Source organism: Centruroides vittatus, unplaced genomic scaffold, assembly GCF_030686945.1.
Source record: "Centruroides vittatus isolate TY-2023 unplaced genomic scaffold, ASM3068694v2 scaffold_861, whole genome shotgun sequence".
NCBI lineage: Eukaryota > Metazoa > Arthropoda > Arachnida > Scorpiones > Buthidae > Centruroides > Centruroides vittatus.
This window is the reverse complement of record NW_027122718.1, coordinates 1,187,150-1,214,720: the sequence shown is the minus strand read 5'-3', so window position 1 is coordinate 1,214,720 and position 27,571 is coordinate 1,187,150. Positions and strand designations below refer to the sequence as shown.

General features: G+C 37.7%; 2 protein-coding genes across 3 annotated transcripts in view; both read left to right on the top strand.

The window, feature by feature from the left end:
* Window positions 1-8,522, top strand: part of LOC136990185 (surfeit locus protein 6 homolog) — a 30,851-nt gene extending 22,329 nt beyond the window's left edge. For both annotated transcript variants that reach the window (XM_067288554.1, XM_067288553.1), the window contains exon 5: window positions 7,844-8,522. In XM_067288554.1, the coding sequence (XP_067144655.1) occupies window positions 7,844-8,472 (629 nt within the window). In that variant the 3' untranslated portion in view covers window positions 8,473-8,522. The remainder of the gene's footprint in view (window positions 1-7,843) is intronic.
* A 13,025-nt stretch (window positions 8,523-21,547) lies between these two features.
* Window positions 21,548-22,504, top strand: LOC136990128 (uncharacterized). Its single transcript, XM_067288500.1, has one exon. It carries the CDS (start codon window positions 21,548-21,550, stop codon window positions 22,502-22,504), a length of 957 nt encoding a protein of 318 aa, XP_067144601.1.
* Window positions 22,505-27,571: the final 5,067 nt, after the last annotated feature.

Genomic DNA, 27,571 nt, shown 5'->3' with positions numbered 1-27,571 from the left:
AATAAACTTTCCTTGATTTTAATTATGTGTTTATTAATAATTGCTGGGATTGAGTCCAATCCAGACCCTATTCCTCGATCTCCACAACAAACGAGTCAAGGAGATATGCAAAGAAGGGGGCAAAGCAGACCTCGCAAGAATAATCTTAAAGAAAAGGAGAAAAAAAGGCAATTGAGCGATACAACTAGTGAAAATTATCATCAATTAGTGGATGTCTTTAATAAAAATAGTCCTGTGACCTCTAGAGCTATGAAAATTTACAATTACTTTGAAACTTCAAGAGATTTAGGGCCACAGGTTCAGGAAGAGTCACAATTTACATTGAAATCAATATACAAGCTAATTCAAGATAAGTTCTCACTGCTTCATATGGAACTACAAGGAATTAATGCAGAAGTCATTGCTTTGAAAGAAGAAAATAAATATTTTCATGGAGAATTGTCAAAATTATCCCAAAAGTAGAAGAATTAGAGGAAATATCCAATAATAATTGCCAATTAAAAGGTATGTTAGAATTCGAAATAGACCAACTAGTTAACGTGAGAAATAATAATAATATTATAGTTATAAATTTTCCGTTCAACTCGACCGATCGTGTAAAAGAAATTAATCAGTTTATAAAAAAGGACTTGGGAATAACTAATAGTCACATAGAAGGATTGGTTAGATTAACCAACAGTGAAATCAAGCCTATAGTGAAAATATTATTAAGTTCCTTATATGATAGAAATCTGATTATTAAAGAATTCTGGAAAAAGAAAGGCAACTTCAATAATAAAGTGAAGGAAAAAATAATACTTTCTTTGGATTTATGCATGAGATCTAGAATGAGGAGAAAAAAATTATTAGCAATAATTAAAGAAGAAAAACATTATTGGAATAGAATTATTATAAAAGATGTTTATTATATTAAAGACAACATAAAATATACATATGATACTAATCTAGATAAAGTAGTCCAATTGAGTGATTTTTCGAGAAGGAATTCATCGACATCATAGATCTGATTATGGCTGGATAGAAGAAATAATAGTTAGTTTGAATGTTATTTAAATAGATAACGAAATAATAAAGTTGTGATTTACATTTATTATATAAAAAATAAAGCAATAATAAAAAAAATCAATTTATTATAAATAATTTAACAAATATAAATTATTATTAAAAAAAATGGGGGTCACAAAAAAATTATGAAATATTTGGTGGGCCGCAAGTATAAAAAAGTTAAGAACCACTGAACTATTCCACCAAAGTCATTATATCAAGTTCATAATTGATATATTTCTCCTGAATTCTGCCTGTCTTAAGATTCTTAAGATTGTTATAATCTGTCAAAATCTTGTGTGGTATTATATAATGTCAGGATAATTTTATAGCAATGGATATATGTTTAAGAATTTGATTTTTACCATTAAATTTCTTCATCTAGCTAAGACTTAACAAAAAGAAGATAATCCAATAATAATAATTACCTCTCTAATTGGTGCTATCTTAGATTTAGGGTTTCTTCCCAAAAATTATAAGTTTCGTTTTATAGTGAGGCACTAGTGTTACAAAATAGAAACAACCTCCGTGTGACGAACAAGATCAACAATGAAAATACTAAGTATTTTGTATGTGGTAAAAATTGTAATTGATGATAATTTATATAATTTGAAACATTTTTGTAGTTATGTAATATGATATAAGATCTCAATTATATATGTTTACAATATTACAAATATATATCAATGTTAAACAAATTAGATATTAATTACAATATATTGACATCTTATGTTATCAAGTAACAAAATCAACTATGTTGGTATCAACTGATTCTCCCCTTTTGTATATCCTATTACAGTAAACTTTACTTACTTACTTACTTAATAAATATTAAATAAATAATTGCTTTTTTTCTTTTTTTAAAGTTATGTAGATTTATGGTCGTGGATTAATAACAGAATAAACTACTATAAGGTTTATTTACCTTAAATAAAATTTCAAAAGAGTTTGGCATGAAAATTTCAACTGCTAAAACCAAAGTAATGGCATTTAGAGAGACAGAGCCAATACACAGCAAAATCGTAATTGATAACAAAACCTTAGAGCAAGTTAATAATTTCCTTTATCTAGGATGCAATATTTCTTATAAAAATGAGAATGACATAAATAATAAGCTCACAAAATTTCTACAAATATTAGGAATAATAAATAATACTCTAAAACCACACCTTGTACAAAAACACTCCAGACTGAAATTATATAAAACTCTGGCTGTTCCGACTCTCCCGTACGGTAGTGAAATCTGGGTTCTAAAGAAGAAAGATATCAAAAGATTACAGTCAACCGAAATGAGGTTTATGTGCCGAACTGCTGGATATACGCTCCTGAATCGTCGTCGAAATGAGGATATTTTGGAGGAACTCCACTTGAGACCATTAATTGAAAAAAAACTACACATATAGAGAAAAATGGCTTCAACATGTATCTTGAATGTTGCCGGGTAGGATACCTCGTGCAGTTTTACAGTATCAACCACGAGGACGACGACGACCTGGACGTCCACAAAAACGACTCTTAGAGCCTGTCTAGCTGAGACCGAAACGGATCAACATGGCCTAAATTTGTGAATGATGTATGATGATGATGATAAAGTACTATAATTTAATAAAACATTTTATTTTTAGTTTTAATAATTTGGCAATTATTAAAAATATATAACTTGTCCTCTTGAATTTCAGTGTGCTCTTACAGGTTTGTTGCAGTATTGCCTCATATAAAAGATGTATGTGCATTCCATACATCTTTTTCTTTGTCTTAGCTTTTTCCTATGTTTATATGGGGTCATCACTCCCATCTTTATCTGTCTTCTCCACTTCACTCTATCCAGGACATTTCATCTCCATCCCCTCTCTCCCAAATCTTCTGCCACCTTGCTTCTCCACCTCAGCTTCAGTTTTTCTCACTTCCTCCTCCCACCTTCCCAATCCTCTTTTCAATATACCCCTCATTTCTTTTCTCCTCTTCTTCTTCTTCTACCTGGAACCCGACGATTGGAGTTTATTACTTTTCGCTTTTACTCCGAGAGACGGTGGTTGATTGCTAAGCGAATGAAGAGTTGGCCTTATAGAAGACGGCTGAACGGAACGCAGAGAAAGATAGAATGCCTTCCGGGAGGACTTTTATGGGGAGCTGGCCCCTATTTAAGCGTTATCTGCAAGAAGAAAACCCAGAAAACTCCAAGCTGCCAGCCTGTCCGACCGGGGCGCAAACCCACGAACTTCCCAGTGTCTGGTTACCGCCGCTATGAGTGGCAACGGAGTCCACTCAGCCACTGTACATCATTTCAGGTCTTACCAAGATTTTGTATAATCTTCCTTTCATTTTGCAGTTTATTTTCTTATCAGAAAGCAGCCCACTCATCTTTCTCCAGTTTAGCCATCCACTCTAAACTCAATGCTGGATTTCTGCACTCATTCTGCCATCACTTAATACTTATGATTAAAGATACTTAAATTTGGAAGTTGTTATTAACTTTTCACCTCTGAGTTGTATATAATTCTCATCTCCTCCACCATCAGGTAGGTCAACCTACACCTTCGTGCCTGAAGTTGGCCTTACCCCAGTGAGTTATTGTAGGATGACAATGCAAATACTAACTGGACACGGGAGGTTTCCCCATTTCAAATCCAAGTTTGGACAGGGAGATGGTTGCTGCTCCTGTGGGTGTTCTCACGGCGACGTGAGACACTGTACTCGACTGTCCTCTAACAGAGGATTTCCGCCGAGGGGCTGGCCACGTCGACCGGTCCAAGCCGCCAGAACAAGTACTTAGAACACTAGCAGCAAGTAAAGGAAGCCTAATGTAACTAAAGGAATCGATGGTACGGGTCATAGACCTTTTTGATCTATAGACCCTGACTTAGTGGACGCACTAATTGGGTCACCTTCTTGTAGGGAAGGAAGACCCTGCTGACCGATTATCATATTGATAATGTTGGCGTTATAGTGAGCTAAAGGGACAAAGCTGTTACAAGTGCAGAACAGGCTGCACGTTAAACAAAAGTTGTGCCAAGTTAGTGAGTTGGGGCTAAGAGGACGGATGGGAGCCCAGGAGATGTTCTCGGCGCCCCAACTAAATAAAGAGTCAATGACTACCTTCGGGTGAGAGACCAAGACCCATGATTAAGGCATAGTCTCTAAAACCCTGTAGTGCCTTGAGGCAGAGCAGGGGAAAGAGTTACCTTATGAGGTCCTCCACCATCCATAAATGCATTCCATAAATGAAGGTGTTTATTGTTTATTTAATAAACTTTGGATACATACTGATTATAAGAAGTGGATACACTTCATTCTAATAGTAACTTCTATCCTAAAATAATAAGTTTTATGATGATGTAACATAAAAATTTTGGTTTATAAAAAAGAAATGAGATATTAAATACTGTTATCTTAAAACTTTAATCTCTGATAATGAGAGAACTTTTTAAGAAATGATATGGGACAAACAATATATATATAAAAATAAAACACTCAAAATATTTAATTGATTAAGTTTGTAGATAAAACTATACTATACAAAATTACATATAAGTGCAAACTAGATAATGAAAGCATATAGATTTACTGTTAAATATGAAGTTTATATCTGCATGAAATAATTTGCAGATAATACCCAGTTAATAAATAATCCTCGTGGGATCTTTATGTAATATAGTTGAATAGTTTAGTTATTGTATTACATAGGGTGTGGCGGTAATGATTATAGCCAGCTATTGAGAAGCAGGGAGAATACAACTATTGCCATCTTGAGGCCACAATTTTATCATTCATCATTGTGGAGAGGTAGAGTGGTGTGCATTAGGCATTTGGTATGAAAACTTATAAAAAACAATGATAGATACATGTCTGCACATCATGCATTTCTGAATCATTTTAATATTAATATAATAATCTGGTGCCTTCTGTTCATGCCATTAAAACACAAATTAAAAAAACTTCAAGGAAACTGGCCCAATGTTGAATAAAAGAGTTAATATTGCAAAATGTGTGCATACATCAGAAAATAGTGCCTGGGTAGAAGTAGTGTTTCAAAGAAGTCTTATTTGTTCAGTGTGGGCGTATAGTGTCATTTCACATATCTGATTGTATCAAGCAGAGAATTTTACAGAAGGATCTTCACTACAACCTGTACAAGATTTAAAATAGTGCAAGCACTAAATGTAGGTAACCATATGAGCTGACTTGCTTTCTATCAAAAGGTATTGAACATGATAAATATGAATTCAGATCTTGTAAACAGTTTTTTGATGAACACAATCACAACCTTTAGCAGCAAAACTATTTAATAATAAACGTTTTTGATCTTATTCAAAGACCAGCTTCAGTTTAATTAGTACTATCAAACAAATTTAATGGTTAAGAACACAAGTTACACACACACATATATATATGTATAGGTTGTTATATTCCAATATAAAAATGTATCATATTCACACCATGTACTGTACAATCATATAATATATAACCCATTTATCAGATGTTAAATTATAAAGAAATTATAATTGTAGAATTCCATTGTATGGCAATTATGTTTAAAAAATAAAATTGAAGATAAAGTTTGTTTAAGAAGGAACCACCATTTATTCACTTTTAATGTTCCAGAATACAAACTTTTGACGATCGACCTTTCTCTGTAGGCTAGTTAGCCATCACCTATTTCTAGTAGATATAAAGCTCTACCGTCCCCAAGTAGTAAGAACGAAGGAAAGATGACGTCCGTGCATCGCCAATTCCGATTTTTAAACTTGTGTTTTTAATTGGATATTTTTTTCTGTGTTTTTAAGGGAAGCTTTAATTTTGATGGCCAAGTAACCTACAGAGAAAGGTCAGTTGTTAAAAGTTTGTATTCTGGAACATTGAAAGTGAAGAAATGCTGGTTCCTTTTTAAACAGACTTTATCTTTAATTTTATTTTTAAAGAAATTATAATTTAACATCTGATAATATAAAATTTCATAAAGCCAGCATAGATTATTACATTAACAGTACATAAAACTAGTGATTACACAATATTTTACAACAATTTTACTTTTTGGTAAAAAGCTCTTACCAAAAGTAATTCACCATATTTTGTTTTTTCTTCTTTTTTTATAAAAACACTTAAAAGGCATGTGTGTGTAAATTTCTCTCTGTAGTTGGTTGCCAATGGTATGGGAAGAGACAGGAGTCTAGTGAGGCTTTTACTTGTCTCTAGCTGGTAGACAAAGATGCTGTGGAAACTGTTCATGTTTGTTGTATGACGAGGACAATAATCTTCCCTAACGATCTGTCTGCGTTATCCTTAGCTTGGCTATTGTGTATACGTGCCCCGACTTCACCGTCTCAACACTACCTCGTAGGACAGAATGGTCGATACGATAAACACTTCTGTAAAATTGCCATCCTACTTCCCTCGGCCGGACGACGCGGCTTTTGTCAAACTTCGTCGGCCGTGCATAATGTCTTTGACCGCATCGTACCGACGTGCCTGGTATTTGAAGACCTCCAAACAACAGATACGTTGAAAATTGTGACATACACCGAGTCTCTGCAGTCTTTTCGTAGAATACCGAGATAGCAATTTTAAGGCATTCTGATGGTGTTACCTGGCGTGCAATTGGACCACAACTGTAATTATTTGCATATCTGCCAGCACCGAGCCAGCCAACAGTTTTATGTCGTTTTCTCGTTACATTTCTAATTTAAAGTCACGAGAATTTTACCACGAAACTCTAGGACTCACGAGTGCTTCGCGTCGTTTGATTTTTCTGTATTTTGTAAATTAGTTGTATGCGGTAGTGGTGTTTAATTTGTCTGCTAGAATTATTTCTTTATGAAACTGTGGCAATACCTTTTTGAGTAGAAAAGTTTAGTGTGTATGTTTGTTGTTAGAGTCTGCTATGTTGATGATGTATCATACTCCCTCTTTGTGAGAAAGTGTCAATGTTTCTATGAGAGGTTTTTGTATTATTATTATTATTATTATTAATAATAAAAAAACATTTTAGACATTAAATAAAGAACCAAAATAATAATACTGTTGCTGAATATTTACATTTATTAGTTTATAGAACTAAAGACATAAGTATCTTTATTTAAAAATTAAATGTAAATATTAGTAATGATATATTGATTAAATCATATATGTAGGATTTTCCAAAAAGAACGTTGCCATTTTAAATTATTATTTATGTTAATTATTACTCGAGAAGTTTGCGATGCACGTCAATCGATAGAGTAACCGTCCCAATTTCATCTCCCGTCCGCATTCAAACCTCTAGAAGATGCTTTAAATGAAAATAGCAGCTCCACGACATGGAAGGCATTGTGTTCTGCAGTTTACAAAATTATATTCACCCATCATTGTGCAACACGAGTAATCTGCAAGAGCTATAGAATTGTGGCCGCTACGGAGGAATGACAATGTACCGAAGTGAGTGTAGGAAGAATTTGAGTATTAGTCAGATGTGTGTTGAGTGACACAAGGTGCAAACATTGAGAAAGCCTAATGTGCAAATGTGGAACTTGGACAGTTTTCCAATGTTTTAATGTACATTACGATGTTCTCAGATGATAATTAACATAATTATAATACTTTAAAATGGTAGCATTCTTTTGGAAGACCACCTTTTCGTTCATTGGAAGGCATTCTTTTTGTATATATTTTATTTATATATATTCAAACTGAAAATAGTTTTGAAAAATTATTTATAACGAATGTTTGTACCAGTAATAATGCGAATTTCACATTTGAACAAAATTTGTCTTAATATTTAAAGTTAAAAAAATTTATTGACTAATTTAGAATATTTTATTTACAGCTAAAAGAAAAGGAACATCTACAAACGAAGCAACAGTGGAACAGAAACAATGGAAGAGAAAAATGAGCAAGTTAAAAAATAATAAATCTGCAAAAAGAATAAAGCTTAATAATAATAATAATAAAGATTCTATTGCATTTCCTACAAATACCGACGAAAAAAAGATGGAAAGTAATAAGCCAATATACAACAAAGACAAAAAAATGGTTTTTAGCAAATTTGATTTTCCAGAAACTGAGAAAAAAGCATCTAAACATTCGGGTAAAAATTACAAAAAGCTGCTGAAAAAGACACTGAAAGAAAAAGAAGAGTTGAAAACAATGGAAATTAACGATCCAGAAAAGGCATTTGTTCAAAAAGAAAAAAAGAATTGGCTGAAAGCGATCGACAAAGCGGGAGGAATAAAAGTAAAAGATAATCCCGAATTGTTGAAGAAATCGATCAAGAAACAGGAACAGATGAAAAGGAAGAGCCAGAAAAAATGGAAGGAAAGAAAAGAAACGGTTGAAAAATTCAAACAAAAGAAAGAACAGAAACGTCGCGAGAACATCAAAGCAAAAAAACAGGAGAAAATTAATAAAAAAATCAAAAGGGCAAAAAAGAAAGGAAGGATATTGCCTGGATTTTGATTTTTGTATAATAGGGAAAAGAACTATTAAAGTATATTTTATCTATAATACTTTGATAACGTTAATATTGTTTCGATTACAACATTTTAACTATGGCGAAATGCCTTAAAGGATTCTGAAAACTAACCAGATTTGTGCAAATTTATTTCTTGTTTAAATCAGATTTTGAAATCTTCACTCCATAATAATGCAAATGACAAAAATATGATTTCCATTCTCGTTCTAATGCAAAGTAATAATATTTTGTGTCAGTTTTTATAAGTGCTCACTCAATGCAAAATTTAATGCAGTACAGAAATTAAATTCCATAGAAATATTACAGAGCTAGTTTAACAACTAGTTAAATTGTAGAACTTTATTTCAGTACTACAACCGACTGCGTATGATCACTAGGAAACAGTTGGAATGATTACCCAGAATCTAAACTAGATGGGGGCAACTCATTAGTTTCCAGGAAGTGGGGAGGGGGAGAGATTTGACGACAGATGGCTCTAGTCTAGTCTAAAAATATTCGTTATTCAAACTGATACTAAATTGTCTGCGCTGTTTGTGTGTTAATTCCCACACTTTAATTTTTCTTACGGGAAGCGGCAGCTGCCCCTGGCTGGGTACGCCCTCGATTAGGCCTACCATTGAAAATATAATTACATTAGTACAGTATTTGTCAGACAAAGCAATGACTAAAAAGTTCGATTTTTGAATTTAACGTAGGGTTAGGAACCACAATACAATCTAATCCTGCCGTTAGCCAGTATAAAGATGTGTCTAGTATCTTTAATTTTTATTTTATTAAATTGTAATTTCCGCCAGCCCTTTTTTACAAAGAAATATCATATTTTTAATTGTGTTAGGATTATCACCTGTGAACATTTTAGACTGTTTTACGTATTTGTGCGGAGTAGTAGCCTACGAAGAAAGGTCTTCTCTGCAGTGGAGAATAGTCGTTCCTGGTGATTGGACACGGCCGGCAACGAAGATACCGAATGTCTAGTATCTGTAATGCGATGTAGTTTCCACTAAATTTGAACATTTCCCACTAAACGACACGATATTGAACTCGAGCTTAAAACCACCATACAAGACTGTTCGGTTGGTTTTAGACTGCTGAAAAAAGGTAACGTTATACAAAAAATACAGCGGTAAGTTGTTAATCTTCCGAAACCGTGTTATCCTAATTTCTTCGATTCACTAACGCGAGGTGTGTTACCGTTTCGACACTCGGCAGTATTTCGTCTTTATTTAGTCGATACGGTTACAAATACGATAATCCGTTTCGGGCACTGCCCCTCCTCGGTCAACGTAAGCACTTTTTCCAACGCAGGAAGAATATACATTCGTAGGATTGGCGTAATATTACACATCTATTTTTAGTTTTGAAGCGTTCCTTAAGACTTTTTTTTATCTCCGATTATTCTTTTACAATAAGTTTTTAAAATCTTTATAAATAAAACAGGTTTTGCCAGCGCAGAATTTACTTGCACCTGGAAATTACTTTTCTTAAAAGATATTCCAAATGGTTTAAGATTAAAATCACGTTATAAAAAGATGTTTTTGTATTCTCGGCGCATTAACTAGAAGATTACGGGATAATCGACTTTTAAGAATCTTATAGAACGTGTCACTTAACATACGTTGACTGAGGAGGGGCAGTGCCCGAAATGGATTATCGTATTTGTAACCGTATCGTCTAAATAAAGACGAAATGGTAACACACCTCGCGTTAGTGAATCCAGACAGTAAGTTGATTAACTTTTTCGGCAACGTTTGGTGGCGCCATCTGTTACGATATTTTAAAAGCTTTTTATAGTTTTTAACTATTATAAAATGGCATAGAGCTTAATTTTGAGAATAGGGATAGGTTTTATAAAAAAAAAAATTATGAATGCTAATAACGAGCGAAGTCGTCATTAAGTCCGACCTACTGGAAATACACACGACCCCCTTTATCTCCCCACTTCGTAGACCTATAATTACCAAAATTGAATAGCATTAGTTTAATCCTTTAATTAACGAATCTCCGTGCAAAATTTTAGAAATTTTCTACAAAAGGCGCGAAAGTTATTAAATTTCAAAGAGGGTGGACAAAATCGTGTCCCCCCCACGCAAACGCGTACACGCGGGGAGAAAACCGAACTTCTTGCATTTCTCGACGTTTCGAGGTCCCCTGAATTCAAAAATTTTTAAATCTTGGTGGTTATTTTGATTGATCTCCATACTATCAATACTTTCCCTCTGTTCTATATAACAGAGCCGGGAAGGTAATACCGGATTTATAAACCTCAATTTATGCAACAAAGAGCGATATATTTTCAGCGTCGAATCTACGAAATTGATTAAATATCGAAAGTCGGAGCAATTTCATTCGAAGTGTTCCCGCCATTTCTTGTAACTTTCGTGAACGTGTTTTATCGGCACCCCGCATCTTTTCTTGCGGTACCGAAACTCGTCTCGTGTTTCCAGTTTGACTTTCTTGGGATTTTCGCGGGAGATATTTTTTCTCGAATTCTTTTCCAAATATTCGGATAGTTTCTCGGTGGCCATTTCCGAGTCGCTCCGACTGTCTTTCAATATTTCACTTTGGTCGTAATAAGTCACTTCGAGTAGCGAGCGAAAACGTACGTGTACGTCAAAGCGCGGCGACACTCGTAAAGGACGACCACCGCTTCTTTGAGGAATCGTGATTCCGTAGACCTTTTCTTTGTTTCTTCTATTTTATCGGCCACCGATTCGCATAATTTCTGTTCCGGTTCGAAGCTCCGCTCGTGATTGCCGTAACGATTGTGATAAAAGAGACATCTCTTCGGCCATTTTGAGATTTCTCTAAAGCGTTCTTTGTCGTTTTTATCGCTTCGTCGTCGTAACGACTGCGTTTGTACCAGGACGAACCGTGCGGTTCCCACGGTTCGAGCCACGTTCGGTTCTACAGTTCTGATTCTTGCATACGACGTGGTTGCATACGCCGACTTTTTCTATAACCGCACCGCATTTGGGGCACTCTTTGGTGTTGCCGGAGATCCAATTGGATGCGTGCCGGTCGTCGTCGCGTTTCTTCTGCCACTTCCGAAGCGGGTCGCGAACGACTGGCTCGTGCCAGGCTTCGGTGCAAGAAATGCAAAATATGTCCGCAGGTACGCGCGACCGGCTGCGAATCGACGTACCGAGCTTAACGGCATAGGGGCATTCGGGTCTCGGGCACCATTTCGGTAATCGGTTGCACGAAGCGATCGAAGATCGGGTACCGATATCTTACTCGAACCTGGATATCCCTGGAAAGTTTGAGGACCGCGTCGTCGTCTATTAGCGAATTGCATCGGTGAGCGGGTAGAAAGCGGTCAACTAGAATGGAACTTCCGTTTTCGAACGGGAGAGCTGTGGCTGGATTCCAACACCTCGGCGTCTTCGTACAGCTTTTGTTTATCTCCCTCGAAATAGATATTGTACAGTTTATCTTTGTCCCATCGAAGACGATTGAGAAGTATTCGAGCGATTACGGGTCGAACTCGAGTCTCCTCCATTATTCGTTCGGTATTCGGCACTTCGTACTCGAAATGCGTTTCTCGCGAATCTGGAAATCGATTCGCCATCGAACGCGTCGGCTCGGTCGTATTATGTCCGAAATTTGCTCCGCGATTCGTCGTTTATTCGGAAAACAACGAAAAGCGGTTCCGACTTTTTCCAAAAAAGACAAATTTAACTTCTTGGCCGAGTTGTTATACGACGCGAATGGCTTTAGAACAATAGAAATAAGTGTGATTCGTTTCGTTTTACCGAGCGAACAAAAGTCGTTTATTTATGGAGTTGTTAACGTTTTGAGCATTTTCGTTTCGAAATCAAAAACAATTGACGGCAGCGAACGAGAATTTTGACACGGTTAAAGCATCGGCCTACTGCTCTGGGGATCCGGGATCGAATCTGAGAAACCCCGGGAATTTTTGTGGGCGTTATTACTGCCGAGGCTTTTTTTCAAGCGCGCCGTAGGTTAGGCTAGGCCCACAATGGGTAAATCAAATAATCGCATGCTAGGCAGATTATAAAGAAGTATCCATCAATGACTAAAGAAAATAAACACAATACTGTCAAAAAAAAACGAAGAGACTTCTGAAGCTTCGTTAATTAATAATCATTTGTCAAGAACACTTTATGCTGGAAAGTATGAATAAGAATCCCGAGAATAGTATCACTTTGAGGTCTAAAACAGCGAGGAAGTCCGAACAAATATAACAAGCAGTAAACTAGCATTAAATACCAGGAAATTTCATAGGCTATAGAAATGTGTGAAACATCAACAAAAACAGTGTAATCGCAGCACTCGATAAAATACAGTCGTGCCTCGGTATACGTCCCGTTTGGACGAAACAAATTTTGCTCGGTATACGACTTAATTCAATTATACGCACCATGTACGAACGAGTAGCACTATCGGTGTACCAGACCAGACTAGACGTTGGCGGTGCCACGGTTTATAACTTTGTTAAATTTCTTCCGATTTTAATTTGTAAGTAAAACTTTTTATTAATCACGAATGCAAAAAGGCAAACGAAAAGCGACAGAAAACTAAAAAGAAATGACTAGAATCGCAACGGAACCGAAAAAAGAGATGGTCGAGAAATACGAAGGTGGCGTGGGTGTTCGAGATTTAACCGTCGCACACCGTATTCCGAGAACGACGATATCGACGATGGTGAAAAATAAAGACATTATTAAATCCGCTAACGTCGCGAAAGGGGTTTAATCGATTTCTAAACAGAGATCGGAGACGTTAGATCGTGTTGAGAAATTGCTTTTCAGTTACCGAAAGATAACTGAAAAACAATGCGCTGGCGACAGCGTATCGGAAGCAATTATTTGCGATTATCTATATATATAATCGAGACGAGTTGATAATAATAATAATAATCAGCGCAGAGCCCAAACGGTTAGGAGTCGAAAGTTGAAATTTGGTACACAGGGTACGTCGCGAGAACGTACGCTAAGAACGGATTTTTCGAAATTTCCCCCCACGGGGGAGAGGATTAAGGCTTATCCTAAAAAGCTCGGCTTCTACTGTACTTTTTTAGACGCAATTTTTTTTATTTTAAACTGCGCTTTAGTAGGGTACTACGTGGGGATGAAAGAAGCGCAATCCTTAATAGAAGTGTTAAGAGAAAGCGGCGTGCAAGATTTATAGGCGCAGATGCGGTTTTTTGCGTTTTTGCGGCAATGGAACATATTTTTAGACCTATCTAAAAATTCTCTAATTAATCTGGAAAGAGGGGACCTAATTCTTGCATTCTGGATAAGATTGGCTATAATGTAATAATCTTCGCTATCGTTACTTTTTGCCCGACAACGCCGGGCTTATCTGCTAGTTCCTAATATTTTCAAAGAAAATCCCCGTTTGAACTTCAAATTAGGCCCGCGTGATTTATCGGAACCTGTGACAATTTAATGTTCTTTGGTAAGAATTAATTAATTACTAATGGTTAATTATAATTTGGTTAATATGGTGATTAATTGGTTAATGTTACCCTAGGTTCCGAGATGGCGACGGGGGAAATTTTTCCCTACGTTGGAGACTGCGACGGGGGAAATTTTTCCCTACGTTGGAGACTGCGACGGGGAAAAAATTTTTCCCTCGATTCAAGATGGCCGCGTTTCCGGCCGCCATTTGAAATTCTCTGCAGACTCCGCGGACGTTAACCGAAATAACCAAAAAAAAAAAAAAAAAATTATAATTTTACTCACTTTTCGATGGTGGTTGCGTACTTCTTCCTACTTTTTTTTTCCTTTCCGATCCATTCTTTTTTCGGTTTTGCCAGCTTGGATACTTTCCTTTTCTCTTGGTGCGGCTCTTTTCTTCCCTGTTCTTTTCGATTCGGCTGCTCTTTTATTGGTCGATTGGCGTTTCCCTCCGTTCGATTTATTACTACTTGGCCATATAAACGACTGAATGCGACCCCAAGAAATGTGGCCGAATTTACTTTTAAATGTTCCTTCAAAGGCAGAAGTCTTCGTTCCGCACTTACTACTTCGCAAGAAACAGCTTTCTCTATTACTCCGATGACATAATTTGCATTTAGAATCGCACGAAATGCAAACGGACTCGGTCGGCTGTATGCCTAATTTTACAGCAAATTTCGGAAATCTCAATGCGTTATCGATACGGGGAGGCAAACATAGCTCCAAAAGTCGTCTTCCATTAACTTGTAGAAATCACGTGTGGTGCAACTCGACCGAAATTCGTCGTTGAAACTCAAATCGGCAAAACTACTCATTATCGAATAATTGGCAATAAACTAAACGCGGGGAGGTGGTGAGGAAAAAAAAATAAAATATCGTAACCAGAAAAATAAACAGCAAATATTCCAATACGCAATTCGTCGCAACACTGCAGTAAACGAATCCAACTGGAAACTAGTCGATTTGCATAAAATTGCATTGAAATGAACAGAAATCACGTCACAGATCGAGCATTTGCATATTCGTTCGTAACACAACTACGAATTTCCCGCCGATATTACTCTCGCACGACGTCACGAAAAGGCTCCCTCTACCGTCGCAAATTTACACACGACCGTCGCCGTGTCGAGGTTACAGGATACTCGGCAACGTCGATCTCAGTGTTGAACCCGAACGGGGAAAAATTCTCAACGGCGTCGACGTCACGACTCTAGGGAAAAATTTTTTCCCCGCCGCAGTCTCCAACGTAGGGAAAAATTCCCACCGCCGCCATCTCGGAACCTAAGGTAACATTAACCGATTAATTAAATTGATGATAAGTTTTGTAGGAGATATTCCGGCAAATGTTGATTTTTAAGTATGATATTTGGCTGGGGAGAAAGATTCGATTTCTGTTTTATCTTCCAGGCTGTTGTCTGCTCGGACAGCGTACTGTGTAGTACTTTCGTTATTATCGCGACACCTTCATAAAACTGACGGATGGATGGCCGAACTGGTGTTAGCCTATCGCTTTGGAGATCCGAGACCGAGTCGGTAAGAATGGAAAATCCCCAGGAATTTTTCGGACATGCCGGCCTCCGCTTCATTGCGGACCCGACCGAACCCGCAATGGGCTAGCTTTTTTTTTTTTTTTTTTGTTTTTTGTAACTCTTTCCGCCCTGTGGGCACTAAGAGGGCCTCTTATAGCAAGCCCATTATGGGTTCGGCCAGGCCCACAATGGGGCGGCCGGGTGGTGAGGGACGGGAACCGACGTATCCGGATGCACCACCCCCCGAAAAATTCCTGGGGATTTTTCGACCCGTCCGGATTCGATCCCGGGTCCCCCAGGGCGGCAGGCTGCGAACCTTGACCGCTCGGCCATCCGGCCGCTGCAATGGGCTAGCTAATAAAAGGCCTTCGTATCCACAGGCATAAGGAATTTTTTTAAAAAAAACTTTTAACAGTTTTACGAATTGTAACAAAACTGTTTTATCCTTGTCTAAAAAGCTAACGATTATAAAATCGACAGAAAGAGGACTCGTGTTCTAAACATACACCATTAAGTAAATTCCCGCGTTTACCAGTAGTCGACCGGATAATATCACCGAACACCGGTAGTTGCTGGTGGGTTTGCGCCCGACCAACCGACCGGCCACGTGGAGTTTCCCGGCTTTTGGTGTTGGTGACACTTAAATAGCGACCGGTTTCGCATTGGAAGTCCTCCGGGTGGCATCACTCGTGTCGCGTTGTCGTACATAAACCGACTAAATTCTCGATTTTCTTAAATTTGCTAATAGTTATTGGTAAAGTGATTTAATTAATTTGATAAATTGCTAATCAAATATACTGTTTGCGCGTTAAAACCGCAAATAAATAATAAAATATTTGTATTAATCGAAATTTAATAAAGCTGCTTCGAATAAACAGTAGAAAAACTTACGATTTTCTTAATTATTGTTTTATTACTTTTTCTTTTAAATACAAGATAATCTCGGTAATCCGACGTACTGTACGTGGACCAGAAGTATGTCGGATTAAAGAGGTTGTCGAGTAATTAAAAGGAAAATTAATTCAATGGTTCGATAACTCCGAAGGGAAATATTTGCTCATTTACGTAATTGGACTACTAATCGAAACATCCGAGCGGGCTGCCATCGTCGGTAGTCGATGTTGCCAAATAGGTGGATTCCCACTAAATTTAGTGGGAAATTGAAGCGGCCTCGAAAAATTTAATGGTAGGTACAATATATTTGGTGGAAAATTCCAGGAACGATGTTTATATTACTTTCCGGCTCTGTTATATATAACAGAAGGAAAGTATGGCGGTGGGTCAAAAAACGACCTCCCAAGATTTTTACATTTTTGGACTCGGAGACCTCGAAGCGTCGAGAAATGCCAAAAATTCGTTTTTTTCTGTATGTGTGAATGTCTGCGAGGGCACGATTTTGTTCACCCTGTTTGAAGCTTAATAACTCCTGCGCTTTTGTCGAAAAATTTCTAAAATTTTGTACGAAAGTTTGCTTATTAGGGGGATTGATGCTATTAAATTTTGGTGGTTAAAGGTCGACGGGGTGGGGAGATAAAGGGGGATCTTGTGTCGTATCTCGAGTAGGGTTGGACTTAACGACGATTTTACCGGTTAATAGCATCTACAAATTTTTTTTTATAAAACCCATCCCTACCCTCAAAATTAAACTTTTTGCCATTTTATATAATTAAAAGTATAAAAAGTTTTAAAAATAAAATATCATAACAGATGGCGTCACGCACGCAGTTTTAAATGTTGCCGGAAAAGTTAAGCGACTCGTTGCTAGATTTTTTACCACCATTCCGCGTGTAGAATTCGATTACTACTGCACGCTGGCTTTAAACTACGTCGATTTTTTTGCAACAATATATTTATATAATTTTACACGAAATTTTATAAGACGTAATATTAAGAAAGTCCCGGATTAACCATAGATTACAAAGTGCAGATGCACCGGGACATTGGCGAAATGCCAGGCTCTATAACGAAAACGGAAAAGAGAGAGGAGAAGAAGACAAAGAAAGAAAAGAATATATTTTGTTTTTAAAATTCGGTCTTAAGTGGAGTGCAGCGGGGGTACAGTACATTTTAAATTCACCTACAGGGTTGTCATCTCTATTAATCAGACTCTGTATTAATTATCATAAATTTTTTGTCAAACATTTATAATGGTAAAGCGCCTTACGGAAGGATTACTTACGAGAAAACAAGTGAAGATTAATTTTCGGATAAAAAAAAAAGAAATAATAACTTACACAAACTCGAGCCGCAATATCGAACAATCGGTTTTAAATCTTTTAAGCTTAAATATTAATGAGACGGCAATTAAATATTCAAAATTATCCCGTATAAGAATTCGGTGACACCTGACATTTAATCAGCGGAGGAGCGCGCGCCTAGGACCCGTCGTCTCGAGGGCCTCGACAATTACATAACAAAAAGATGACGTGCCTGTAAGAATTTACTGAACGTTTAATAAACTTTAAATTCATTTTATTATTTAATATAAAAAACCACTTTTACATAAAGGGCCTTATAACGAAATTGCGCCTAAGGCCCGAAAGGAAATACTTCATTTAATACTTCGTGTTGCATTATTATATTGCTGGATGCACTTATTGTCAGTCTATAAACTGGATCATTTCTTCTAATTTTTGATTATACGATGTACTAAGTACAGTAGCTATTCCGACGTAGCTACGTATTAATATCGTTAAGTATCGTCTCGAGCGTCTACCATTAATTATCTGTCTAATTTCAGGAGGTCATCGATTGTTGCGGTAGGTTGATAACAAGTTGTCGCGTTCGAGGAACAAGAAAACTGTCGGGCGATAACGATAAGAGATAATGAACCCGACAACTTTATAAGTTATTCGCAAAGTTTTTAAGCTAAAAAAAGTAATTTCCAGGAAATTAAAAGGAAAGCAAACGTATATACTTGTACTTAATTATTTTTATTATGCTAATTAAAATTTAATATTCAGACTTGCTTGAATATTAAATTTTTTTCGCGTTTTGACTCTCCCCCTGTGGCACCGAGAAGAAATATTTTTTAAATCGAGCCTGTCGTGGGTTCGAACAGATCTACATCGGGGAGGACGGGTGGTGAGGGACAGACCACCTCCCAAGAATTTCCTTATTTGCTCGCCCGGATCGATCCTGGTCCCTCCGGAGAGGTAAGTCGACCAGGGCCGGATTTGAGGCGATTGGAGCGATTGGTGCCAATCGGGCCCCGCGCTTGAAGGGGCCCCGCATCACATCAAAATTTATAATAGTACATGTTACAAAAATAAATATCTAGGTATATTATTACTAAAAATAAAACAACATATTTCGATAAGTAAATTAACTGTTAATTAATTTTGTTACTTAAAGTTAGAGGGGCCCCGCAAAAAAAAAAAAATTCAATCGGGCCTCGCACCTATTCGATCCGGCGCTGAAGTCGACGTCATAGATTATCATTATTACGATAAAAATAATTTAGCCAAATGATTATCTACATTAAATGGAAATAAAAAGTGTTGCGATAAAAAAAGATTCGAATAATTTCGTATTTATGTACAGTATGGTGGCCGCAATGGCCGAGTAGATAAAACCGTCGAACACTAGTTGCGGGTTCGCTCCCGGCCAACGGGCTAGCCACGTGGAGTTTTCCGGGTTTTCTCGTTTGTAACTCTTAAATAGAGGTCAATTTACCACAGAAAGTCCTCTCGGGAGTCACCTTTGGCAAACCGCCCTCGCGTTGCTTTGCCGTAGGCTAAGCCATCAAACAATAATCTTACACGAATTAAATGAATTTTCTCTAGGTTCTATAAAGAAATTTCTGAGTGGGTGGATGGCAACGGATCGAATCTGGCTGGCAATCCGGGAATATTTCGTGGACTATATGTAGGGTTTCGTCTCTCGACCTCTCTTTCGCGAAACTGGACGAACCGACGATCGGCTCGATAAAAAGATCCCCTTAGTGCCCGCAGGATAAAGAGAATCAAAAAATACATATTATCGGCATAAAAAAGGTCCTCCTAGGGCCCAGAGGACGGAAGTAGTTAAACAGAATAACATAACGGCGATCAATGCCGTCTAAAAATGAAATAAGTCGAAAGGGCAATCGAAAGCGCGCGCGCAAAGTCTTTAAACTAATGAAAATGGGACACAAAATGTCAATTAGAAAAGTATGCAGTAGGTAGAATTAATCAATCGACTCATTAACTTCCGACGGATTACCGAATAACAGGCGTGTTTAAACAAAGCGTAACGGAATAAAGCGCAGAAAAATACTGCAGATCGAGAGCGGTATATGCGGAGGAAACCAAAAGATAAACGCGCAAAATTTATAATATAAAATATAAGCTTCGAATAATTGCATTCTAGAAATCGAAAATTAAACCCATTGCAGAAATTTAAAATAATTCTTTGTTTTATTAACATAATTGATTCTTAAATATCGTTATAAATATACAACTGCAACGAAAACAAACGCAATTCATATTGTATCCGCAAAGGAATTAATACGGACCGTAGATGTACGGGGGCAGATTTAGGAGGTGCGTAGGGCGCAGCCGCATCCCCTTCCCGGATTTTCCCCAGTAAAGTGCGAAAATTTTGTAAAGCGTATCGTTTCTTTATTGTTCCCAATCTTACCAATGCCGGGCCGATTTATACGTCTAAACAATTTTTTCGGCTCGCCCCTCGTCGACGAGTCTAGCCCCAACGATTTATTCCCGGCTAAGGCACCGGACGAATAACAAAAACTCACCATACTTAAATATGGTATTTTCGTAGAGCGTAATAGAAAATTTGTCAATTATAAAATTGGTTTTTAAAAAAATCTTTTGCCCGTGGCCCTAAGAGAGCATTTTTAGCCAGTCCGTTACGAATTCGGCCGGGCCGACACCGAGCGGCGGAGCGGGGAGGAACGGGCCCGATAATCTCCCGAAAAATTCCCGGGGTTTTCGATCCGTCCGGATTCGACGACGGATCTCCCGGAGCGGTCAAATCGAGGGTTTTTAAACCGGAACCAAAAATTAATCAGATTTCGTTCTAAGTATTTTTACACTAAACGAACATCACCCATTAAATAAGCTAATTTTAAAAATTGTATCAATTAATAAAACTATACGTTGCGCTTATTGGTAAAATTTCGCCAGAATTAACCGCAAAATGCTACCTATCGGCGACGGCGGTAATTAACATTCGAATTAATTCGAATCCTAAGAAAACTTTCGAATATATCGAAGAGTGAAGTTGGAAAGAACACAATACGAAGGTAAGATTTGCCGTCTTAATAAGAAATTTATGCAATTATTCGAACTTTAAAGTAAAAACTGCGATTCTATACACGGGCCGAAAGTCAGTTAGCTATCGTAAAGACTAAATTAGCGTTTTATTTTGTAACCAGTTGTTCTAAACTCGGCTTACCGGGAATACGCAAAAATACGCGGCTAACCGATGTTTGGGTCACCCTATATATACTAAGAATATCGCGAACGGTTTAATTAACGAATATTTGCCATCCGATTTAAACTATAACCGGCATTCGAAACCCGGAAAGGAATTTCGCTAATTATATATTTATTTTCTAATTAAAATAAGCTAAAATTACGAACAAAAATGTTCGTTTTAAACGGTTTAGAATGTTTTCGACGCAATTAAATTATTTGTAATAAAAAATTTCGCGAGAAAGTTTATAAAAAACCGCGGCTTTAAATCGACGAAGTTCGAACAGAAAATTTCGTCCGAATCACTTTAAGCGCGTTTACTAATTTTAAAATGTAACAAAATCGAAATTGCTTTTTAAAGATTGTCGCGAATATTTATTTCGTCAATTCCCGGATAATCGAATGCATTTTATCGCGATCGAGTGTAGGCGTGGCAATAAAAATGCCTCGAATTACGTGCGGGTTTATCGGGATTCTGTTCGATAACAATTTAAGAGCCAGCCATTATTAGATATATTCGATCGTTACCTCGATTAATATATAAATCAAAATTGTATTTACGTACGAGTTTATCGTAATTCCGAATTTACGCAATTACGACCGACTCCTCGGATTCGAATGCATTTTAGTTCGAGTTTATTATCAATTTTTAACGTAATAATTCTTTGTAGGTAAATTTTCGAGGCCGAGATGCCGCGAAGAAACGAGTACTCTTTGGAAAACGAGACGAACTACTACGACGGACGCGACGGTTCTTCCCGCTATCCTTTCTATTCTTTCTTACGAACCACGCGCCTTTACTCTTCTCGGCTCGACGCCGACGGCCGGACGGAACCTCGAATCGTACGGCCGTTCGACGGCCGTCCCGCGTCTGGCGCGTACTCTTTCGATGGATCGTATCTGCCCGCCCGTCCTCGGCATTGCAGTCCCGTCATTACCTCCCACGGCACTATTAGTATTCAACTGGGACGCGACATTCGAGTGGATATCACCGTCGACAGAGCGGTTCGCGTCGTAAATCGTCCGGGTAGATGCGCGGCCGCCATCAATTGCCTGGGCGACACGAGTTGCATCGTTCGTCCGTCTTGTACGATCTTACAAGAAGGCGTAACCGTCGACGCGCAAATTGGGAATCGTTTAGCCAAGTTTTCGAAACGCGGAATTACTTTTACTTCTGTCGGACACGGTCTCGTATATTTAGTAGACGCTTCCGGAACAAAATCCACTGTGGAGTACTTTCGGAATTTCGATTACGACGTCTGTTCCGACGTCTTTTACGCCAAATCCACCCGCGGGAAGAAAGCGTTGAATAATTGCTTCTCGAAAATCGAAAATTTCGTTCATCGATATAAAAACAACGGTAGTCAGATATGGATCGTCGCCGATGTTTGTATACGACAGAATTTACTGGGAGACGTTTGCGTAACGCGCGATTTTAGCAGAAGAATCGTACGTACGTCGCCCACCTCGGGTACCGTGTCGGTGTCGACGCCTTTCGTCTACCTGGCTGCCGGCTGCGATCCCGAGCGACACGTCTTCGTGCAGAGGGGCAAGAAGAAGTTGAACTCTCACCTAAGATCTTTTAAAGTGAAAAATGGAACGCAGGTAGCCGGATACGATTGCGAAGGAAGATTGATTCTCCATTGATTTCGATTATTCCCGTCGGCGTCTACGTGGACTTTAAACCAACCTCGACGTATCGTTATTTATAAATAGACGAGTGACTCGGTTCTATTTCCGTTCCGATATATTTTAAAATAAAAAGTGTTAATATGTACTAATAATAATTTGATTTTCGATCATTTCTTCGGAAACTACGATAACATTTTACTCGAAATCGAATGTTTCGTAGTTTTAACGCGTCGACGTCCGTATTTATTTTTAAATAAGAACGTACGCTGTAGGATGTAAGCCGCCGAAATATAAAAGACGAAAGCGACTTTTATACATTATACAGTATGTAATCTAAAAGAGTGTGCAAAATAATTGATATATAAAGTTAAAATTTTCGCATCGCGCCAGTAAATATACGACCGAAATTGACGAACGAGAGTGCGGCATTGCCTCGGATAAACGCGGAAATCTCGGCCCAGTTGGGTCGTACGGCGATAGAACGGTACTAGATTTTTACAAAACTATATTTGCTCCTCCGTTAATTACGTGTACAATTTAAGTTAAAGGGAAGTGGCAAAAAGTATATCTTTGTAAACCGGGGAAAGAGGGACGGAGGTATTGTCTACGCGGACTTTTCTACTGGCCTACGAATTTGTTCTTATAACTCTACTCGTTAGCGTAAGTAAACTGCCAGTTAGAAAATATTTGCTGATATTTTTTGAGCGCTTTCTCTAATGTCGGGGAGGTCCATTGTTTATACAGTATATACAATCTACTTTTGGAAAACACCTGTCCTAAAGGGGAGCAGTTTTCCAAAAGTATACTGTATGGACTACGTAAATAAACACTCGCTATAACCAAATGCAAAAACAAAAGACTTAAAGCTTCCGAAAAACTAGAGTAGTATAGTATGTATATCGTGTCGTACTCCGTTCCCGACTACACGAGTGCCCTATTGTGGGTCTGGCCGAAACCGCGACGAACCCGGAAAAAGGTCATCTCGGTGCCTACGGGAGGAGAGTCAAAAATATAAATATATGCTGACAAAATATATATTATCATCGGGTACAATATATATATATAAGCTCTGCCCTGTGGGAAACTCGAAAACTATAAAAAGATCTGATCCAAATTTTAAATTTAATGAGATGATAAATGTTCTTTATCAAAAAATTATAAGAAAATGTGTAACGGTCCGATTGTAGACAATTGCCAAACGCTTTTATTTACATCGCTTTGTATCGCGTGCTCGAACTCGCGACTCGAGTTTCGTCGGCTTATAATTAAGATAGAAAGCCAAAGCTTCGAGGACACATCCGTAACAATAAATTATAATATTCGTCGTCCTCGAAGCTTCGGCCTTCTATCTTAATGTTTTAGGAGGTGGTCCCACCCCGAAACTCTATAAATATAACCGGAAGAATAAGATAATTGCGTAAGTACACTGCAGTAATGTATACGGTCGGGTCATTCTCCACTCAATCTCGAAAAGCGTGACTAATAAAAGCATCATTTAAAAATATATCAAAATTATTAACTATTTCGAATGATTTGTGACGAAGACGAATGAAAATTCCTGCAAAATATTTCGAAAGTTGTTTACTTTAAAAGTCGATTTTAAATCTTTTCGGATTATTAAATTCGATTAACAAATCACTAAGTGAAATCAACTGACGAGAATTAATGGAAATTTCAAATAACAATGTAATTTCTCGATAGCACCTTTAATGTGACCGTGGAGATTAAACTTTAAGTTTAATCTCTACATTATACTCTATTATTAGCGAGTTTATACCTTCGATTGCCGAGAATAAAACGAAAATAACTTTCGCTATTATTAAATTAGATAAAAACACCCGAAATCGTGTCGCGAGTTCCAGTCATTCGTAATCCGTAAGGTTGGACGGGATTGGATATCGATCCGATCCGATCCGATCCCAACTTACAGATTACGAGTAAGGCAACGCCATCTGCCAAGGAGGAGCGCCTCTCGGGATGACTTTTACGAAAAACCGACGTTAGACACCAGAAAAAAGTCGGAAACCGCGACCGGCGTTCGGCAGTTTTATCCACTCGGCCACCCGCGGGCCCGGTGGCGCGTCGTCTAAGAAAATATTCGTGGGAGATATTTTCTTAGACAGAGTCGGTTCGGGTCCCCTGGCTAGCGAAAGCCCCGGGTAATTGCCCTTTTTGTCCATAAGATAAGGCGTCGCTGGCCGGGCCCGTAATCCGTAAGGTGTTTTGGCTCAAACACGAGATTAGCGAAGCGAATAAGAGTAATCGATTTTGCAGCGCACTTTAAAGTTTCTAAATAATCGATTCTTGTTATAGAATTTGAAAAAGAAAGTTTTAAAAATTGTGAAAAGGAAGATGCGAGAATCTGGAACGAGTTATCGCGATATTTTATCGATTATCGCATTTGAATCAAAAAGTGGGGCGAAGAAAATTAGCGTCGTACGTCGACTTTCTATAAAAGATGGCCGTCTTTTTATTATTATTTTTGTTTTCCAGACGATAAATTAACTTCGATTATGACTTTAACTACGGAGGAAAGTTAAGATGTAAAGTCGAAAGATGCTTAAGAGCGATTTTTTAAAAAGAGCTCGGAAATTCCTTTTTCTGTAACGAACATAATGGCCTTTTATATACACCGACCTGTAGATCCGTTAGAGACTTTTATCTGTTTTAAAAAAGTCACTAGTGCTTTACAGGAAGCTCGGATGGAAAGTGCATCTTATTATAATTGCGATTAAAGTCTGTAATTTTGATGGTGTTAATCGATTAAAAAAATAAAATATTTGACGGCCGGATGGCCGAGACCTTTAGGCGTCGGCTCGCTGTTTGGGGTCCCGAAATAGAATTCGAGAGGAACTTTAGGAGTTTTCCGAGGTGGTCGATCCCGCAGGCGTCGGGCCTCGTCTCTCGTCACCCGACCGCCCTGTTGGGGCCCGGCCGACACCTCCGCGGGCACGATTACAAAAACGCGTGACCGCGGGGAGGAAAGAAAAAGGCAACTTAATTAGACACGCGAAGAAAACCCGGAAAACTCCTTTTGGCCAGCCCTTTGACGAGGCGCCAATCCGCCACCAGCGTTTAGTAGTTTTTATACACTCGTTTCCGGTGGCGGGGGAAAAGAGCCAAAGACGAGATTTAAATAAAATGATTAATTAATTTTATCACGTAAATCATTTACTATAAATTTAAACAGACATTTTCAATTTGTACAATATTAAAAATATTACATTAATGATGCTTTAGAGGTGTGGTCCAACCCTCGCCGTCCTCCCCACTTCGAACCCGCTAAACAACCGAATGTCGAATTTAATCACTGCATCCGCGCGAATGCTCCGTAGTGACGTATACGGTGGGGCGGCGATACTCCCCGCACCTCACCCCACCCGAAAACGTGGCAAATAAAAGAGCAAATAAAATAACATTTTTAAATACGAGTGTATTAAAATTGTTTCGGTTAATTTTGCCAAGCAAATGTATTTAATTTCTCATTTGTTATAGTTATAAATGAATTTCTTTTCTTTATGAAAAGTTTTAAAACTCTCGATACATTTTCGTACTTTATTCGTTACTTCTAACAAACGACTTAATGCAATTACCGAACTTTGTAAAATTTTAAATTTTGTTTCGATTCTCCGAGAGATCGATCGATTCGAATCCGTCTCCCGGTACACGTAGGCCTTTTTAAACGAGATATTTCAGTTTAACGCTATATTCGAGTTAGCGCCTATCTCGGAGACGAAGAAATCGGATGCTAAATCCAAGTTTTACTGTAGTTAGAAAGCGTAATGGTTTTGAATGAAAGAAAGAAACAGTTATACGTAGCGCCATTCTGTTACGAGATTTTATTCAAAAATAACTTTTATATTATTAATTATTATAAGCAGGCAAAAGGCTTATTTTTGGGGTAAAAGCCAGGTTTTAAAGAAATTGTAAATGCTAATAACGAGTAAAACTTTCGTTAAGTTAGCACCCACTCGAAATATAACGCGCGATCCCTTCTATCTCCCACCCTCTCGACTTTTAACTATCAAAATTTAGTAACACGAATGCCCCATATATAGAAATAAACCCGTCGAGTCCGAAAGTTTTGGTTGGTTCAGTCGTGAGATACGACGAAAAATAGACGGCCACCCCCGAACATTTACGTACGTTAACATACACACACTATACGCAAACACCCATACACTCGCATCTCACGCATACACGCGCGTAGAATTTTGTAAGGATGTTTTCGTCCTTCGGGGCCGCTAGGTGCCAAAACGTCGAGAAATTACAAAAGGGGGTACTTTCCCTACATTATATATTCTACGAGAGATGGGAAAGGAAAGACGAAGACGATCGACGGGTTTCGAACGATCGATTAATTAAACGAAAATGGATCCGGTATCAATACATAATAAGGTAATGAAAATACCCCGAAACAAATTTGTATAAGGAGAACGTACGAAGAAAGAACGGAATGCGGGAAATGAATAAGCCGAGTAAAAATAATAAAAGAAAAAGACGAAAGAATTTGTATCGAGACAATGGATGGAAAAGGTAAAAAAAAATAAGAAATTGGCTGGAAATTAGGGTTCCTTTTCCCTTATATAATTATACAATTTTTTTCTTAATTTAAAAACGAAAGAATGCGAATTGCTGGCTTTTACTTCTTACTTTTATTATCTGACGAAAGATTTAATTTAATTCTAAAGCCAGGAGACTACGACGAGGGAAGTTTTGTTTTTTTCCCGTTTAAAAAAATATATCTTATGCAGATTTGGAAGGGAAATAAGTTTTATTTCGTCGAAGAAGACTTATCTGGAGATTTAGAGTGATAAAAGAAGATCGGAAGTTAAAAATAGACAATAAATACGGATAAAGAAGAAAGAAAGTGAAAGAAAAAATCGAATCGATACTAAATTTTACGGCGACGTCATCGACGCATTTCTCGCTCTTTAGTACCGACTGTTGTTACTGTCGGCTCGCTGTTAGAAGGTAGACTTTTTGATTTTCGAAACAAATACGAATGTTCTGTTCATTTCAATAATTTTAATAGATTTTAAAAAATGAAAAACGCGTTTATTGGTGTTTTTTTGAGACGAA

What these genes read in the sequence shown, in the direction of transcription:
- LOC136990128 (XM_067288500.1), top strand. Translation starts at nt 21,548, where the DNA reads ATGCCGCGAAGAAACGAGTACTCTTTGGAAAACGAGACGAACTACTAC.